At 52.4% G+C, this 17,653-nt stretch overlaps 2 protein-coding genes across 5 annotated transcripts; both read left to right on the top strand.

The window, feature by feature from the left end:
* The first annotated feature begins 3,227 nt into the window (after window positions 1–3,227).
* LOC125115979 (glutathione S-transferase theta-1) lies at window positions 3,228–9,473 on the top strand. 2 transcript variants are annotated; one of them, XM_047760813.1, is made up of 5 exons: window positions 3,228–3,417; window positions 5,330–5,417; window positions 6,906–7,056; window positions 8,628–8,804; window positions 9,043–9,473. In XM_047760813.1, exons 1-5 carry the CDS (start codon window positions 3,306–3,308, stop codon window positions 9,235–9,237), a joined length of 723 nt encoding a protein of 240 aa, XP_047616769.1. In that variant the 5' UTR covers window positions 3,228–3,305; the 3' UTR covers window positions 9,238–9,473. The 2 variants fall into 2 exon arrangements, with proteins under 2 accessions (XP_047616769.1, XP_047616770.1); XM_047760814.1 differs by lacking the exons at window positions 6,906–7,056; window positions 8,628–8,804 and having other exon boundaries at window positions 9,043–9,160.
* Window positions 6,994–15,846, top strand: LOC125115980 (glutathione S-transferase theta-3-like). 3 transcript variants are annotated; one of them, XM_047760815.1, is made up of 6 exons: window positions 6,994–7,056; window positions 10,779–10,928; window positions 12,216–12,303; window positions 13,060–13,210; window positions 14,794–14,970; window positions 15,436–15,846. In XM_047760815.1, exons 2-6 carry the CDS (start codon window positions 10,817–10,819, stop codon window positions 15,628–15,630), a joined length of 723 nt encoding a protein of 240 aa, XP_047616771.1. In that variant the 5' UTR covers window positions 6,994–7,056; window positions 10,779–10,816; the 3' UTR covers window positions 15,631–15,846. The 3 variants fall into 3 exon arrangements, with proteins under 3 accessions (XP_047616771.1, XP_047616772.1, XP_047616773.1); XM_047760816.1 differs by lacking the exon at window positions 6,994–7,056 and adding an exon at window positions 8,693–8,804; XM_047760817.1 differs by lacking the exons at window positions 6,994–7,056; window positions 10,779–10,928; window positions 12,216–12,303 and adding an exon at window positions 14,548–14,639 and having other exon boundaries at window positions 13,171–13,210.
* Window positions 15,847–17,653: the final 1,807 nt, after the last annotated feature.

The following is a 17,653-nucleotide window of genomic DNA, read 5'->3' as shown; positions in this document are numbered from 1 at the left end:
GATATCTAGAAATTAAATGATATATGTTTACACAACCAATGAGTCAAAGAGGAAATCACAAGGGAACTTAGAAAGTACTCAGACAAATGAAAACAAACACCCAAACTTGTGGGACATGGGAGAAGCTGTGCTAAGAGGGAAACTGGTAGCTGTGAATACATTCAGAGCTCAAACCAGGAACCTGGCTTCCAGAGTTTCTGCTGTGGTGCAATGGAATCAGAGGCATCTTTGGAGCTCCTAGAATGCAGATTCGATCCCTGGCCCAGCACAATGGGGTCAGGATCCCATGTTGCTGCAGCTGAGGCTTAAGTTTCGACTGTGGCTTGGTTGTGATCCCTGGCCCAGGAATTCCATATGCTGTGGAGTGGCCAAAAAAAAAAAAGAAAGAAGAAAAAAGAACCTAACTTTCACCCTAGGGAAATAGAAAAATAAGAGCAAACAAAACACAACACCAGTAGAGGAAAGGAAATAATAAAGATTAGAGTGGAGGACTTCCCGTCATGGCTCAGCGTTAATGAATCAGACTAATATCCATGAGGATGTGGGTTCAATCCCTAGCCTCGCTCAGTGGGTTGAGCTGTGAGCTGTGGTGTAGTTCACAGATGCAACTCAGATCCCGTGTTGCTGTGGCTGTGATGTAGGCCAGCAGCTGCAGTTCCAATTCATCCCCTAGCCTGGGAACTTCCATATGCTTGCTGCGGGTGCAGCCCTAAAAAAAAAAAAAAAAAGAAAGAAAAGAAAAGAAAAAAAAAGACGTCAACAACAACAAAAAGATTAGAGTGGAGATACATGAAATAAGAGAATAGAAAAACAATAGAGAAGATCATCGAAACCAAAAATTGGATTTTTGAAAAGATTAACAACAAAATTGACAACTCTCTAGCTAAAATGACCAAGAAAAAAAGGACTTCAATTGCTCAGGTCAGGAATGAAAGGGGACACATCACTACTGATCTTTTTGAAATAGGAAATATTATAAGGAAAGACTATCTATGTGAACAAATGAGATAAACTAGATAAAATGGGAAAATTCTTAGATACACCTATTTACCAAAACAAACTCAGGAATAGAAAATTTGAATAGACCTATGACAAAGAGTTGGAAATAGTAATAAAAACACTTTCTACAAAGGAAAGCCTAAGGACCAGATGCTCTCATTGGTGAATTCTACCAAATGCTTAAAGAATTAACTCCAAGCCTTCACAAACTAACTCTTACAAAAAATAGGGCAGGAGGAAAGAGTCCCCAACTCATTCCATGAAGCCAACATTACCCTGATACCAAAGGCAAGAAAAGATATCACAAAAATAAAATAAAACTGTCCAGCAAGATCCCTTATAATACAGCAGCAAAAATCCTTAATGAACTACTAGCAGATTGAATCCACAGGATAGTAAACTCATTAACTTGAGATAGCTATTCTTTGTGACCAGCTGTAATCTTTTACCAAGATGTCTGTTTGACTGCATGGATTGCTAAGAAAAACACATACAAACTACCCTTCCCCCTTACTTCTTTGGCCCAGTTCCTCAGAGCTGAGAGGCTGTTTCCCAGGCTATAGTTCTCAGCAAAACCCTAGATAAAACTTATATCATTCAGGGTGTGCATTTTTCTTTCAAAAGACAGTTATCAAATTTGTTGTTGTTGCTGAGAAGAATTAAGGACCACTCAGCAGATTTCAAGTATATGGCACAGTACTGTTAACAACAGTTATCATGCTGTGCATTAAATGTTCACACCTTATTTATCTTGGGGATCCAAAACTTTATACTCTTTGACCAACATCTCCCCATTTCCCTCTCCCCCCAGCTCCTGGTAACCAATGTTCAGCTCTCTACTTCTACCAGTTCCACTTTTTTTTGGGGGGGGGGTGCATCCACGGCATATGTTAGTTCCCAGGCTAGGGGTCGAATCTACACTGTGGCCGGCCTCTAGCCACAGCCACAGCAAAGTAAGATCCGACCCTTGTCTGGGACCTACACCACAGCTCACAGCAACGCCGGATCCTTAACCCACTGAGCAAGGCCAGGGATCAAACCTGCATCCTCATGGATTCTTGTTGGGTTTGTTACTGCTGAGCCACAACGGGAACTCCAGAAGTTGCACTTTTTAAGATTGCACACGTGAGTGAGATCATGCAGTATTTGTCTTTCTGTGTCTGGCTTATTTTATTTAGCATAATTACCTTCAGGTTCATCCATGTTGTGGAAAGTGACGTTTCCATTTTTTTTTTATTTTTTTATTTAATTAGGGCCGCTCTTACAGCATATGGAGGTTCCCAGGCTAGGAGTCCTATCAGAGCTGAGGTGCTGACCTAGGTCACAGCCACAGCAATGCAGGATCTGAGCTAGGTCTGCAACCTACACCATGGCTCACAGCAACGCCAGATCCTTAGCCCACTGAGCCAGGCCGGGGGTGGAATCCACAACACCATGGTTCCTAGTTGGATTCATTTCCCCTGCGCCACTACAGGAACCCCAAGTTTCCTACTTTTTTAAGGCTGAATAAATATTCCTGCGTGTGTGTGTGTGTGTGTGTGTGTGTGTGTGTGTGGTATAGTCTCCAAATTTTCATTATCCATTCACCCCTTAACAGATACTTAAGTTGTTTACATATCTCGGCTATTGAGAAAAACGCTGCAGTGAATATGGAATTACAGATATGTCTTTGAGATTCTGTTTTCATTTTCTTTGGATATATGCCCAGAAGTGGACTAGCTGGATCTCCCCCATCATTTTAAAGATGGAGAAACAGAGGCCCAGAGAAGGGGACAAAGAAACCCAGGGAATGTGGTTGAGGCGCTGTGCTGGGCGCGGCAAGACTAGCTGTAAATTCCTGGCGTGCACTGGGGCAAGTGAGTTAGCCTGAAGCGCTGAAAGTAAGCCCTGAGGCTTTGTCGCTTGCAAGCACCACGGCCTCTGAAGCGTGGGGCCAAGAGCACGGACGCTGGAGCCAAAGTTTCCCGGCCTACCATCGCTTTGGGCCTCCGTTTCCTCATCCATAAAAGAGGGACAATAGGAACTTGTGACACACGCTACAACAGGCACAAGCCTTGGGGACATTATGCCCTGTGAGACGAGCCTGGACCACGGGCCTTCTGAGCATCCCGCCTCCCCGCCGGCAGGGGCACCATCCAGGCCCCGCCCAGCCCGCAGGCCCTCTGGGCGCAGGCGATTGGACCCAAGTGGGAGGCCAAGGCCAATGGGGGAACGGCGAGGGGGCGGGGGCGGCGGTGGGGAGGGCCGCTGGTCTTCTGGCGGCGTCCGTCCGAGTCCACTGCCTTGTAAGGCCGGTCCACCCCGCCATGGGCCTGGAGCTCTACCTGGACCTGCTGTCCCAGCCCTGCCGCGCCATCTACATCTTCGCCAAGAAGAACGGCATCCCCTTCGAGCTGCGCACCGCGGACCTGCGCAAAGGTGAGTCCTGCCCAGGTTTGGGGGACCGAGACATGGGGGAGGGACCGGGAAGGCCAGACAGCGCTTAAGTGGACTCCTCCCCGAAACATCCCTTTCCTGGGGTCACCCGGGAGATCGGAGATTCGGGGAGCCCCCAAGCTCTATTTGGTCCGGTGGAGTGGACGCGGGGCTCAGCCGAGGCATCACCTCAGCTGAGGTGGGGAGAGGGGCATGAGGAAAGGAGGAGATGGGGGCCCCGGGAGAGAGATGGAGGCAAAAGGAGAGAGGTTTAAGGGACTACGTGTCGAGCGAGTCCTGCCTTTGTGACCCCCAACTGCTGAAGTTCTGCAACAGCAGGAGCTGCCAGGACTTCCCAGCCCTGCTCTCTGCTCTGGCGAGGGCTGCACTGAATCCCCCTCTGCCCTTCCTCCTACTCTGCTTTGCCCTCACTTCCCTCGTCCTCAACCTCTTATTCCTGCTGGGATGAGGTGTCCCACAGTGAGTGCTGGATGCCCGAGGGGGACTGCAGGGCTTGCTGCACCCTGCACTGGAGTGTTTGTTTCCCTGGCAGGTCCCCAGGGCCCCAAGGGCACAGCTGGCATGTTAGGGCGGCTGGGGATAAGGAAAGTAGAAGCCTCTTGTTGCTGAGGATGCACAAGTACTGAAAATCTGCTTGGCTGAGCTTCCCACCCAGCACCCCCACCATTGCGGGCCTCGCCAGCCATTGTGCCTTTGGGCCAGCCTAGCCCTCCGCCTGAGCCTCCTCTGGCCCTCTCTCCCCAGCCTCCTCTGGGGACTGCCCACTTGTCCTGACCAGGGGTTACCTCTGCAGAGTGTGGGGTCAGGGAGAGGGCATGGGGACAAAGTGATGTTCTAGTCATGCTGTCAAATAGAGGGTGCAGTGGGAGGGGTGTTTCACCAGGAGGAGGGGAGGGTCCCTGATGAAGGAACAGTCTGAACGGAGGGAAAAGGGAGGAGAGAGGGTGTGACTGCGGTTGAAGGGTTAAGGAGGTAGGAACTTCTCTGATCCTCCAGGAATGGGGAGCTGCTAGAGGCTGTGGAGCAGGGCAGCAGTGATACTTAAGTGCCCTTCAGAAGCTTCCCTTGGGCTGCATCTGAAGGAGCATAAATCACTCATGAGCTCAGAGCAATGACTGGGGGACTCTGGACTGCACCTTTCCGGGACTGTGGTGGGACAAGACTGCAGAGCCTAAACATGGGACCAGCTCTGTCCCCTGTGCTTAGAACAAGGTGAGCAAGGGGACAAAGAGGACCTGGTGTAAGTTGGTTTGCAAGTTAGATAGCAGGAAAAGGCCATGTGTCTCTATTTGGTGACCCTACCTTAGAGTCCACAGGGAGAGGGACACCGTAGGAAGACAGAGTCCACTCAGGTCACCAGCCTCCCTGCCCGCTCAGCTGGGGACACCCCGCAGTGAGCTCATGATGCTAGCGCTGATGGAAAGGAGATGGGTCTGTCACAGACACGGCTTGGATCCTGTGTTGACTCTGGTGTAGTCGGCAGCTGCAGCTCCCATTCAACCCCTAGCCTGGGAACTTCCATATGCCGAAGGTGTGGCCCTAAAAAGCCAAAAAAAAAAAAAAAAAGAAAAAGAAAAAGAAAAAAAAGAAAGGCGGTGGGTGGGGTATCTGTGAGGGCTGGGCAAAGACAGGTCCTTGGAGTTCCTTGAGCTCTGTTTTATTTGGGGGAAGGTCATGCCCACTGGGACTTGGCAAAGTGTAGCAAGGTCTCTTTTGTACCCCCTGGCAGAACAGCCTCTCACAGTGGCCCCCATCTGCCTTTCCCACACTGGAGAGCAGCCAGGGATGGAGAGAAGCCACAAAATTGGAGTTTGAGGTTGGGGGAGAAAGGAGGGGGGAGCATGTAGGGCTTGGCGTTTTCCTCCCACCATCCACCACGGTGGGCTTTCTGCAGGCCAACACCTCAGCTGTGCCTTTGCCCAGGTGAACCCCCTGCAGAAGGTGCCTGCCTTGAAGGACAGGGATTTCATCTTGACGGAGAGGTAAGCAGAGCCCCAGGGTTACCAGACCTCTCTGGAACCATCTCGTCCTAGCTGTCTATGTTATAGACAAAAAACTAAAGTCCTCAGAGGTGAAAAGCCCTTTGCTTAACATCCCACAGAGTCAGAGCTGGATCCGTGGCTTGTCCACAGTTCTAGTTCACAGAGATGGTTGGCAAAGCAAGCATCTGTTTCACAACTGTACCAATCCTGTGGGTTTTGGTGGGAGGCTGGGGAGGGGGATGGGGCAGGATATGTCTGCTTCATCCCCCAGGGCAGTTGTCTGACCAAATTGGTGTTGAGCTGCCCTAGGGGTGTCCTCACTACCCGGTGGCTCCATCTCTGGGGTGCCGCTTTCCTGGGTGGCACCTACTCACTGGAAGACCACCAGACAACAGTCCCAAGAAGTGGAAGTCTCTTTAGGGAAGGCCAACTCTTTTCCCAGTTCTGCCCCCTTCATCACTGAAGTCACTCCTCCCACCACAAGGGGAACCTGGAGCTTTAGAACTCAGCTCTGGAGACCTGAGGTGAACATACCCCAAACAATTCCTTGGACCATCTTCCCGCTGCCTTCTTCTGTCCCGAGTTTCATGTCACCCAGTATTGGCTGCCCTTGGGTATGTGCCGGGGGCAGTGTGCAACCTCTGCATTTCTCTTGTCTCTTCCCCCTGCCTTGGGGGGGTATGGCCCCCAGAATCCAGCAGCCCTGCTCAGAGGTCACTTGAACAATTAGCTGAGAGCAAAATAAGCTGCAGCATATCTTGCACAGACAAGTGAGCTGGGGTCAGGTGCAGGATTCCCAATGGAGAACACAGGCCACTGGCTGACACAGAGCTTTCTGCTCTTTTGAAGGGGTTCCCAGCCCATAGGGTACCCCAAGTTCCTGATGGCCTTTCCATGGTCCCAAATTCCCATGTTCAGTGCCCTTCCAGGTCCATCCCTGTCCCAACACTGTGGCAGCCCTCCTCAGCCAGGGCAGGAAGAGAGCTGCTGGAGTCTTGTCTGTCCTGCTGGAATATGACCTCCAGCACGGCAGTGTCTCCAGCAGGTGCTGTGGGGACACAAAGGGATGACAGCAAAGCCTTTCTGAACCATCAGGCCATCGGGGGAGGGGGGTAGTGCAGGGTGGCTGAATGTTGGGTGATGAGTGTCAAATGAGAGTTGATACAGACTGCACAGAACCAAGCTTCCTTATGGCTTGGCTTTGATGCCATCTCTCTTTGGTCTTCCCATCAGAAACTGTCTCAGAACACTTGGCAGAACAGTCTGCCATGGGATTTTGCCTGGTGATAGGATGAGCTTGGGTATTAACCTTAGACTCTCAGCTCTGCCATCAAAGGCTGTGTGTCCTGGGCAAATCCCTTTCCTGTTCTGAGCCTGGTTTCCTTATCTGGAAACTGAGCAGACACCTGGCACACCATCAGGAAGATTAAAGAAGGGCCTTTGTACAGGAGCTTTCCTGCATCCATCACACCCTCCCCTCCTCCACAGCGTGGCCATCCTGCTCTACCTGACCCGCAAGTATAAGGTCCCTGACCACTGGTACCCTCAAGACCTACAGGCCTGTGCCCAAGTGGATGAGTACCTGGCCTGGCAGCACACGACTCTGCGGAGAAACTGCCTCCGGGCCCTGTGGCATAAGGTAAGGTGCCCCCTCCCTAAGGCGGGGATAGTGAGGGCCTTTCCCCCAAAAGGGCTAGGGCACTATCACATTCTTTTCAGTTTGAATGGCTTCTGTTGACCTGACTTTGACTTCCTAATCCTTTCTTCTGTTTGCCCAAGCTGCTGTTAAGCACATCTAATACATTCTTTAGTTGAGATATGTATTTTTCTCTTCTGGAAGTTCCATTTGGTTCTTTTTTTTACAGTTTCCATTTCTCTGCTGAAATTCACTATCTGTTCACCTGTTTGGTCCATCTTTTCTTCTAAATTCTTTAATGTATTTATAATAGTTACTTTGTCAGCTAATTTCAACACTTCAGTTCTCTGTGGGTTTGTTTCTCTTGGTTCCCTTCTTGTTATGGGTCACATTTCCTCTTTCTTTGCTTTTTTTTTTTTTTTTTTTTTTTTTTGCTTTTTAGGGCTGTACTCACAGCATATGGAGGTTCCCAGGCTAGGGATCAAATCAGAGCTACGGCTGCCAGCCTATGCCATAGCAGCAGCAACTTGGAACCTGAGCCGCGTCTGCGACCTACACCACATCTCACGGCAACACCAGATCCTTAATCCACTGAGCCAGGCCAGGGATCAAATCCACAACCTCATGGTTCTTAGTCGGATTCTCCTCCACTGTGCCACAACAGGAACTCCGAACCTAGGGCTGTTGATGGCCTTACCCCAGATGCCCTCCTCCTAGAATCCTGAGTGCCACTCTCTCCTGGCTTTCCTCCCTAGTTCCTGGCAGCTGACTGGATCAGAAGGTGTCAGTTCCACCCTGGCTTAGTCTTTTCTTGGCTGTGTCATCTTGGGCAGCTGGCTGTCCCTCTCTGGGCCTCACTTTTCCATTTTTGAGAGGAGTCACATACTATTATTCCCATATCATAGATGAGGAAATAGAGGCTCAGAGGGGTTGAGTGTTTTATTCTACTTCACACAGTGTATACGTGACAGAATTGACACCTTAAAAGCCCATCCTCTTAATTATACTGTATATAGTACTGATTTTATATTCCAGGGCAAGGAGCTTAAAAAGTAGATAGTTCCTGGAATTCCCATTGTGGCTCAGCAGAAATGAACCCAGCTAGGATCCATAAGGACTTGGGTTCAATTCCTGGCCTTGCTCAGTGGGTTAAGGATCTGGCATTGCCATGAGCTATGCTATAGGTCGCAGATGCAGCTCAAATCCGGTTTGGTTGTGGCTGTGGCATAGGCTGACGTCTGCAGCTCCAATTCGACCCCTAGCCTGGGAACTTCCATATGCCACACTTGTGGGCCTAAAAAAAAAAAAAAAATAGTTCCCAAGCCAGCCCCTCCCCCCACAGTATGACACATCGTTTAGGTCCCCTTTGAGTCATTCTCAGAGGGGTGTGAGTCCTCCTGACAGATACCCAAGGCTCAGGTCATGGAAGCAGGCATAGTTCTGGGCAAAGGAATCTTTTCCCTGTAGGCCCAGCCAGGCTGTGGGAAAAAAAATGCATGGACCCAGGAAGCAGCGCCAAGGGCAGGGAGGCCGGGCTGGCCCCTGACCCCCCACTTTGCCTGCCCACCCACCAGGTGATGCTCCCTGTTTTCATGGGGGAGCTAGTCTCTCCTGAGACACTGGGGACCACACTGGCAGAGTTGGATGTGACCCTGCAGGTGCTTGAGGACAAGTTTCTCCAGAGCAAGGCTTTTCTGGCTGGGCCCCACATCTCTCTGGCTGACCTGGTAGCCATCACTGAGCTGATGCACGTGAGTGCTATGGGTGGGGGTGGGGGGGAGGGGGCAGTGGGGCAGGGAGCCCTGGGTGGCTGCGCAAGTCCTGCTCACACTGCCTCACCTGGCCGTACAACTGTGCTTATGTGTAGACACCTTCTGTAGTGCTGTGGCTTCCAAACCAGGTAGGGGAGTTTGACCAAGGTTCTTTGCCACCCTTGGCCTCCCCCATCCGCCCGCATCCACCCCCATCCTGTCCTTGCTCTCCCTACAGCCTGTGGGGGCTGGCTGCCAGGTCTTTGAAGGCAGACCCAAGCTGGCTGCATGGTGCCAGCGTGTGGAGGCGGCAGTCAGGGAGGTCCTCTTCCAGGAGGCCCATGAGGTCATTCTGAAGGCCAAGGACTCTCAGCCTGTAGACCCCACCCTAAAGCAGAAGCTGCTACCAAAGGTGCTGGCCATGATCCAGTGAGCCGGGAGCCTCCCCCCTGCTCTGCCCTGGATTTCCAGTGTCCACGGGAGGGAGACTCAGTGACTTGCCTGAGTCTCACTGCACCTCTGCTCCCAGGGCCAGGTCCACCCTCCCCACCTCCTCTCATCTTCCACAGCTGCCTGAAAAGCACAATGAGAATGGCACACCCAGACCTTCTCTCCTTTAATCACTGCATTTTGTTTTCAATTTGGAAAATAAACCTGAGCTTAGCTTGAGCCTCTGCTTTTGACTCTGATGTATGATTTATTTGACCTGTCTTATGTCCTGACCTTGTCCTTGGCCTCTATCTGAAAGACCCCTGCCTCCCTAGGTCCTATGGATCAGCTTTCCTCTAATGATTGCCATGAGTGATATTAACAAATGCCCCCTAGCTGTTGAGTTTTCAAAGGGACATCAGGGGGTGGTGGGCTTCCTCAGGAGCTGGCTATAGGCATGCTGATGATCATTTTGCTGGGCTAGTCACCCAGGACGTGGCTCTTTGGCCCAAGTACTGTAAATCAGGAATCCTGCACCTGTCCTGAGGAATGGGGACCCAAACAACAGCTCTCCTGGTTAGGACTTGGTCATGCGGGGCCTTAAATGCCTCGCCCAGGTGCTGCAAACTATGAACAGGAACAGAGTGCTCAGATTGCATTTTAGAATAACATTTTGGGTGTTTGTTGGGGTTGGACTGGAGGGTGGCCAGGGAGGAAGTTGGGTGATTGGATATTGCAGGCATCCAGCCAAAGGTGACTTGTGGAGGAGGGTAGTCCACTGAAGGGGGTGAACTGGGGAGCTGATCATGATCCCATGAGCCCAGAGGGCTGCAGCACTAGGCCAGGAAGACTCTCTCCTGGAGAAGGGAAGGTTCTTCCTTAAACTAGGGGCATGGGGCCCAAGAAGACAAAGCTACTCTCAAGTTTTCCAGTAACTCACCCTCTTGCCAAGAGGCCTTCTCTGAATCATGGGTTTAGGGACAGGGTTTTTCATCCAGGAGGCTCTCTTGGAGAATGAGGGCATCATAGCCACAGACCACAGACCACAGCAGCCCCAGACTTGCAATAGGAGGGCTTTGGCCCTGCAAAGGAAGTAGGGAGGTTCCACACTCCCCTGCAAACCTCTAGTTGGGCTCCATGGGGCTTCTGCTTGCCGAGGGATTAATGGAGAATGTAAAGAATATGACCCCAGGGACTGGGGAGTGGCAGCTCGCTGGGGTATAATCCTGCCTTTCATACCATTTCCCCTCCCCATTTGATTCAGGTTCACTCAGATCCAGGGAAGGGCATTGACCTGGCAGCGAGATACAGGGTCAGAATCTGTCTCTCCGGGCTCCCTCCCCACGAAGAAAGGGACCCTGACTGTGGCCCTGGGAAGGGAAGCAGGAAGAGCAGGCCCGCAAACGATTGGCCCAAAGTTCTCCGGCGCCGTCCAATGGGCGGGGAGGGCGTGACTGGGCTCGGTCCCCGGCTTCACGCGGCTGCTGGCTCCGAGGCCAGGCCGACCGTTTCTGTCCCCAGCCCTTTTCCTCATCCCAACCCCAGGCCCCACTCCCGCCCTGACCTCGAACCCTGCCACCGCCATGGTCTTGGAGCTCTACCTGGACCTGCTGTCCCAGCCCTGCTGCGCCGTCTACATTTTCGCCAAGAAGAACGGCATCCCCTTCGAGCTGCGCACCGTGGACCTGCTCAAAGGTGGGTCCCGCCGGCGGGCCCCGGGGGCTGGGCCCCTCTGTGCATACGGACGCCCGGTGTCTCACGGTCATGGGGGCCCTTGCAGACCGACTGGAGGAGACAGACTCCAGTCGGCAACCGTGGCGTCGCCTATTAGTTGTGAATTTTCAGAGCCTAGTGAATACCGACCGTTCCGAAAATACAGGTTAAGAGGAAGCAGAGCAGGAAGAGAGCAATGGGGGTGTCGGGACGTGGAGAAGCGGAGGGAAGTGGAGTGAGGGCGTGAGTACCTCCACACCAGGGCTTGGAGGAAACAACGAAACGGCCTCATCATTCCCAGGAGAAGCATTGCCCCCATCTCAGTGCTGCTTCTGCGTGCAGAAGAAGGTTGTCCCACCTGCATCCAGTCTCCTCTTTGCTCCTGCCTGGGCCTCCACTTATACAGAATCCGGCGGAGAGGGCAGGGCTGTAAGTGGACAGTAGAACAAACCCTGGATTCAGAGCCCCTCAAACCCTGGGAGGGAGACCCCTGCTTGGCTGAGCCTGCCTGATTTCTGCCCTTGGTGCCCCAGCCTGGGCTGCCAGATGCTATGGTGCCACCTTGCTTGGCCTTTTCGCGCCCTGAGGGGCAGTTTCTGGAGGGAGAATGGGTAGGGGTGGGTTCTGTCCACTCTGTTAAAGGGCAGAGGCCCACAGGTGGTCCCATGGCTAGGCTGGAGTCTGGCTCCGCTTGAAGCCCTCTGACTCCACACACATTAACTGGGGTGCTCTGGCCCCAGGCTGGGCAGGTATGCAGTGAGTCCAACCTGGGAACTCCCATGGGGGAGAGGCCTTGAAGGTTTGGCACAAGAAAGAAAGAGGAGCTGAGCTCCTGGAGGTTGAGCGGCTGTATAGGGCAGGTGTTGCAGCCACAGTGAGGTGTGCCGAGGGCTGTGAGCAGGTATGGCTGGAGCCCCAGAGTGTGTCCACATCACTCAGTCAGCATAGAGAGGTGGATTGCAGGGGACAAGCCCAGAGTCCAGGGGGGAGGCTGGAGCGTCTGGCTAAGGACAGAGTTGGCTGGGGCTGGGCGTGGATTTCAGTTGTAGGGAGTTACCCTCCCCCTAAACCCAAGCTGAGATGCTCCTTGGTGCAGGTTCCAAGAGGGGTGGACACAAGAAGGGTGGGTCTCCAGTGGGCTCAATGTGTGTGATCTGGTGACCAGCAGAGTGGCCCCCTCTTCCCTGAGGCCTCAGAAAGTTGGTGCCTGGACATTGGGGCGGGAGTGGACAGAGGCCTTGCCACCTGCCTCTCTGGACTGTCTCTCAGGCCAGCACTTCAGTGATGACTTTGCCCAAGTGAATCCCCTGAGGAAGGTGCCAGCTTTGAAGGACGGGGACTTCACCTTGGCTGAGAGGTAATAGGTCCCTGGGCTGCTACAGGGCCTGTGGGGCTAGTTAGCTGTGTGTCCACTGTTGATGGCTTGGATTGTGGCTTTTGTGGCCCGAGCACCTGTGCCAGCCTGAGGGTGGAGAGTGGGTTGAAGTGGGCAGAGGTGCCCAGGGCTGGGAGGGGCTCCTGGTCTTGCTCCTGGTGCTGTCTTTTTTCTTTTTAGGCCCATACCTGCGGCATATGGAAGTTCCCAGGATAGGGGTCCAATTGGAGCTGTGGCTTTGGGCCCATGCCATAGCCATGCAGACCCAAGCCACAGCTGCAACCTACAACACAGCTTGCAGTAATGCTAGATCGTTAACCTGATGAGCAAGGTCAGGGACTGAACCCACATCTTCATGGTTACTGTTGGATGCTTAACCTGCTGAGCCACAGTGGGAATTCCCTGGTGCTGTCGGTGCTTCGGATATGTTGGGGAGTGGTATTAGAGTGACTCTCATTCTTTGGGACCCATGTTGGGTGCCCCTTCCTTCTCTAAGCACACCCTTCACTTTCTGAAACCCCATGATATTTTGTACCCTTAGTTCAGATGATAGAGCTGTGTGACCCTGGGCAGTCACTTAACCTCTCTGAGCCTCACATTCCTACTCTGCACCATGGAGATAATAGGAGCTGGGAAAGACATGTGAGGAGAAGGGTTCTGCCTCACCCCAGGCTTGGCCCCTGTGGGGTGGCTGAAAAGTGACTGGGCCATGTCCCCTTCACCCATCATGTCCCCCAGTGTGGCCATCCTGCTGTATCTGAGCCGCAAGTATGAGACGCCCAACCACTGGTACCCTCAGGACCTGCAGACCCGAGCCCGGGTGGACGAGTACCTGTCCTGGCAGCACACAGACCTGCAGACTAGCTGCATCCGGACCATGTGGCAGAAGGTGAGCCGAGGGGCAGAAGTACTCTCAGGATGCTTGGGGATTAGTGCTTTCTGTCGAAAACATTCTGTTCAGACCTGAGACCTGAGACCTGAGAGTACCAAATTCTAAAGTGCCAGAGATGCTCTATTCCAATGGGCTTGTTTCCTAGAGGGGAAACCAAGGCACAGAGCCAGGGAATGACTCCCCCAGTGGGCCTTGATTACTTGAATCCTGTGTCCTTTTGCACCTGCCTGCCTGCCTGGGAATACTGTCTTTGAGGAGAGAAAAGAATCAAACTCCCATTTTGCTACACATATACTTTCCAGGTGGGGAGGTGTTAAGGAAAAAATTCAAACTAGGAAGAAATGAGATATTTCAATAGATATTGATCAGATTTCTGAGTATGCAAGCATATATACATGTAATAACAGTGGGATACTTAAAGACGAATCACTTTTACACAGTGAAACTTGTGTAAGGAAAAAAATAATTAAACTTAAAACAAGCAAAAAACTGGGAAAGATCCTGGCAAAGATATGTTCGAAAGTAACATTCTTATTTTTTTATTTTTTACTTTTTAGGGCCGCACCTGCGGCACATGGAAGTTCCTAGGCTAGGGGTTGAATCAGATCTACAGCTACTGACCTACACCACAGCCACAGCAACACTGGATCCAAGATGCATCTGCGACCTACACCACTGCTCATGGCCACGCCGGATCCTTAACCCACTGAGCAAGGCCAGGGATCGAACCTGAATCCTCATGGATACTAGTCAGATTCGTTTCTGCTGGGCCACAATGGGGACTCCTGAAAACACATTTAACTTGAGTAAAAATCAAGTAAATACCCATTAAAATGCTATGCAGATACCATTTTTACTTATCAAATGTGCAGAAGATTTTGAAAAGTGTGGAGTGCCCCACACATGGCAGGTGCCCTGTGTGTGAGGGTTTATAAGCGGGTCTGCCCAGGCCCTGCCACAGGTGTGGAACCACTGTTCTCGTGGCCCATTTGGCATAAAGAAGATTTCCCTAGCTTTCAAAGCTCTGGTGGTGGAGGAAGCTTGGTGCACTCGAGGGCAGAATGGAGGCAAATTGAGGCCAGTGAATATAGACCTTAACTACTCAAACTGTGGTCCATGGACCAGGAGTGTATCACCTGGGAGCTTGGAAATGCAGAGTCTCTGGCTCCTCCCAGGTGTACTGACTAGAAATGTACACTTGAACTACATACATCCTTGGGAGATTTGCATGCACTGTTTGAGAAGCCTGGTGTGGGGTGGGAGAGGATGGCTGCTACCTTGTGTTGAGGCCTTTGTGGTGATGGCACGGGGGAGCCATGGAAGGCTTTGTGCAGGGAGAAGATATGGGCAGACTGGGATTGCAGAAGGCTCCCCCTGGCTGCCGGTTATGAGGACCCAGGGAGAGCTGGAGGCCGTCAGTGTCTGAGTAAGAGATGAGGCTGGGACTAGTGGTGGCTGTGGGTGGAAAGAAGTGGATGGGAGCGAGGAGGAACCCAAAGGTCTGATAGATGGATGAGAGCAGGAGCCAGGACAGGCCTTGGGCAGACCCTGAGCCCTCTCTCTGCTGGCCCACCTACCAGATGCTGTTACCTGTGTTCCTGGGCCAACCGGTGCCCCCTGAGACATTGGCATCTACTCTGGCCAAGCTGGACAGGTGTCTGCAGCTGTTGGAGGACAAGTTCCTGAAGGACCAGGACTTCCTGGCTGGGCCCCACATCTCCTTGGCTGACTTGGTGGCTATCACAGAGCTGATGCATGTGAGGGCTCTGGGGTGGGATGGCCTGTGGGGCTGTGGGGTATCCTGTACTAGCCTTTTCTGTCTGGGGGGCCCTAGGTGGGTCACTTTCCTCTCTGAGTCTCAGTGTCCTTCTTCATCTGGCAAAAGGGGCTTAAGGAGTTTCCTGTGGCACAGCGGGTTAAGGATTTGGCATTGTCACTGCAACGGCTTGGGTTGCTGCTGTGGCGTGGGTTTGATCCCTGGCTGGGGAACTTCCACATGCTGCGGAGGCAGCAAAAAAAGGTGTGTGGGGGGGCGGTGCTTAAAAACCCCACCCTGCACAGATATTGAGGAGCTTCCCAGTGTTTCCTAGAAGAGACCACCTAGCCTGTGACATGTGTGGCAGAGGAGGGAAGATCCACCCATAGGATCCCTAAGCCAGGTCATGCTGTCTTGTGCCTCACTGGGCCCCATCCCTCCAGCTGGCTCTCCCTCTTCCCCACAGCCTGTCAGCGCTGGCTGCGACCTCTTCAAGAGCCGGCCGAAGCTGGCTGCGTGGCGCCAGCGTGTGGAAGCCGAAGTGGGGGAGGACCTCTTCCAGGAGGCCCATGCGGCCATCATGAAGGCCAAGGACTTGCCTCCAGCTGATAAGGCCATAAAGGAGAAGCTGAAGCCCTTAGTGCAGCCTCTCCTGCACTGAGTGTGGGCTGGGCCTGCAGAGCCACCAGAATTGCTGCCCTCTTCCCACCCTGGTGGTGAGCAAGACACCCCAGGCAGAGTCTGGTCCCCAGTGCCCTCCACACACCTGGCCAGGATTCCTCCTCCTGTCTGTTTGCTAACTTTGCCTTTACCGCTTGCATGCTGATTTCCTCATGACCAATGGAAAGAGCTTTAGTAAACACAACTTTGACCCTGACCTTCTCCTATTTGAAACTTTCCCTGGTGCCTCACTGGTCTGAGACTGAAGGACAAAAGGTAAGTCCCTGAACCATGACCTTTGCATTTGAGGTGTTGCCCCCCCCCCATTTTCCCACAGTAGCCAGTCATTTTCCTGCTTCCCACTTCAATCCCCAGCTCCCAGCTTCCCCCTGGGCCTCCTGGCCTTGGCTCAGGCTATTTCCTTGGTTTACAGGCCCCTCCTTACCTTTTTTATCTGGTCCTCCTCCTGGTCTTTTGGTATTTGTTACCACATCCTTCTGTGGGGAGAATCCTTGACCTTGCTTGCCCTAGGCCAAGTCAGGTACAGGGCTGGTTCTTGAACCTCCTTTCAGGGAGGGAAGTCTCAGGCTACTTCCTGACCCCCAGGTGCTATGGAGATGCTTTGCTCTCCTGTGCCTACTTGTAACCCAACCACTGTCTTCTCCATGCCCCATTCTGGGTCCCAGACTTGACACTTGACCCTCAGGATGGTCATAATCTACCTGTCTTGTGTCCTAGATATCTGAATCATCTAATAAACTGCTAAGGAGATAGGGTCATGGACAGACAGAGCCTCAGCCTGCCTGCCTCCTATGGAAGTTCTTTTCTTTTTACTTTTTTAAATTTTTTTGGCTGCACCCACAGCATGTGGAAGTTCCTAGACCAAGGACTGGACCCATGCCATAGCAGCAATTTGAACCATTGTATTGACAATGCTGAATCCTTAACCTGTTGCACAAGGGAACTCTGGAGGCTCCTTAAATATGCACCCTTACATAGAATTTCAGATGTATAACTGAAATTGTTCATATACATGTACACAATTTCATTTTTCATTTACAATTCAAACAACTTTGCAACGCTGATGAGTACCATGTTTAGTCTCGTCTTCCACTTTATTTATTTATTTATTTGTTTATTTACTTACTTTTGCCATTTCTTGGGCCGCTCCCGCGGCATATGGAGGTTCCCAGGTCGAATCGGAGCTATAGCCGCCAGCCTTCACCAGAGCCACAGCAACGCGGAATCAGCCGCGTCTGCTACCTACACCACAGCTTACGGCAAAAACCACTGAGCAAGGCCAGGGATCGAACCAGCAACCTCATGGTTCCGAGTTGGATTCGTTAACCACTGAGTCACGACGGGAACTCCTTTCACTTTTTAAATAACACCTTTTACTTCACTTGTAAAACTATAAAGTCCTATAAACATTGCTGGTAATTCAGTTGGGACCTGGCTCTTGCCCCCCTGGTGGGTGGTCCTTCACAGTGAGGCAAGGTTGCCTCAGGCACGAAGGGGCACAAAGGCAGATGTATGTAAGGGCCAGGTAGGGATGCAGTTAGCCCGAGGTTCTCTGCCCGCCCCACTGGAGCCCACACCTGCCACCAGGTCTCCTGATCTAGACCGGTGTAGATTCCCACACAGAACGCGAAGTTGCCTGACTGACATAGAGGTAACTCATTCAAAAAAATGTTAAGCCTCTGTAACGTTGTAAGGTTATTAGGATGGAGCCTGGGGAAGGCTCCTACGGTTGTCCATGTTTGGGGGGTATTTAGCCATCTAAATACTGGTTAAAAAGCAGAAGACCACGGGAAACAGGTTGCAGCTACAGCGCCCGGGGAGTGGGCGGAGCCTGACGCATGGGCGGGGCCGGGCCCGGCCAATGTCCCTTTGGGGATGGGGTTACACGGTGTCGGCCGGGGTACAACACTTCCGGAAATCAGCGCTAGCGCTTGCAGAGGTTGGCTGCTGAGGCCGGGGGTGTGGTCTAGACAGCCCAGCGGAGGGCTGTGTGCCCGCCCAGC

Source organism: Phacochoerus africanus, chromosome 15, assembly GCF_016906955.1.
Source record: "Phacochoerus africanus isolate WHEZ1 chromosome 15, ROS_Pafr_v1, whole genome shotgun sequence".
Lineage (NCBI taxonomy): Eukaryota > Metazoa > Chordata > Mammalia > Artiodactyla > Suidae > Phacochoerus > Phacochoerus africanus.
The sequence above is the reverse complement of the archived record's forward strand: the minus strand, read 5'-3'. Positions and strand labels throughout refer to the sequence as shown.

Excerpts from the sequence above, each read along its gene's own strand:
- LOC125115979 (XM_047760813.1), top strand. The coding sequence starts at position 3,306 with ATGGGCCTGGAGCTCTACCTGGACCTGCTGTCCCAGCCCTGCCGCGCC. Across the intron at positions 7,057-8,627 it reads TCCGGGCCCTGTGGCATAAG|GTGATGCTCCCTGTTTTCAT; the intron begins GTAAGGTGCCCC and ends CCCACCCACCAG. Across the intron at positions 8,805-9,042 it reads CCATCACTGAGCTGATGCAC|CCTGTGGGGGCTGGCTGCCA; the intron begins GTGAGTGCTATG and ends CTCTCCCTACAG.
- LOC125115980 (XM_047760815.1), top strand. The coding sequence starts at position 10,817 with ATGGTCTTGGAGCTCTACCTGGACCTGCTGTCCCAGCCCTGCTGCGCC. Across the intron at positions 10,929-12,215 it reads CACCGTGGACCTGCTCAAAG|GCCAGCACTTCAGTGATGAC; the intron begins GTGGGTCCCGCC and ends ACTGTCTCTCAG. Across the intron at positions 13,211-14,793 it reads TCCGGACCATGTGGCAGAAG|ATGCTGTTACCTGTGTTCCT; the intron begins GTGAGCCGAGGG and ends CCCACCTACCAG.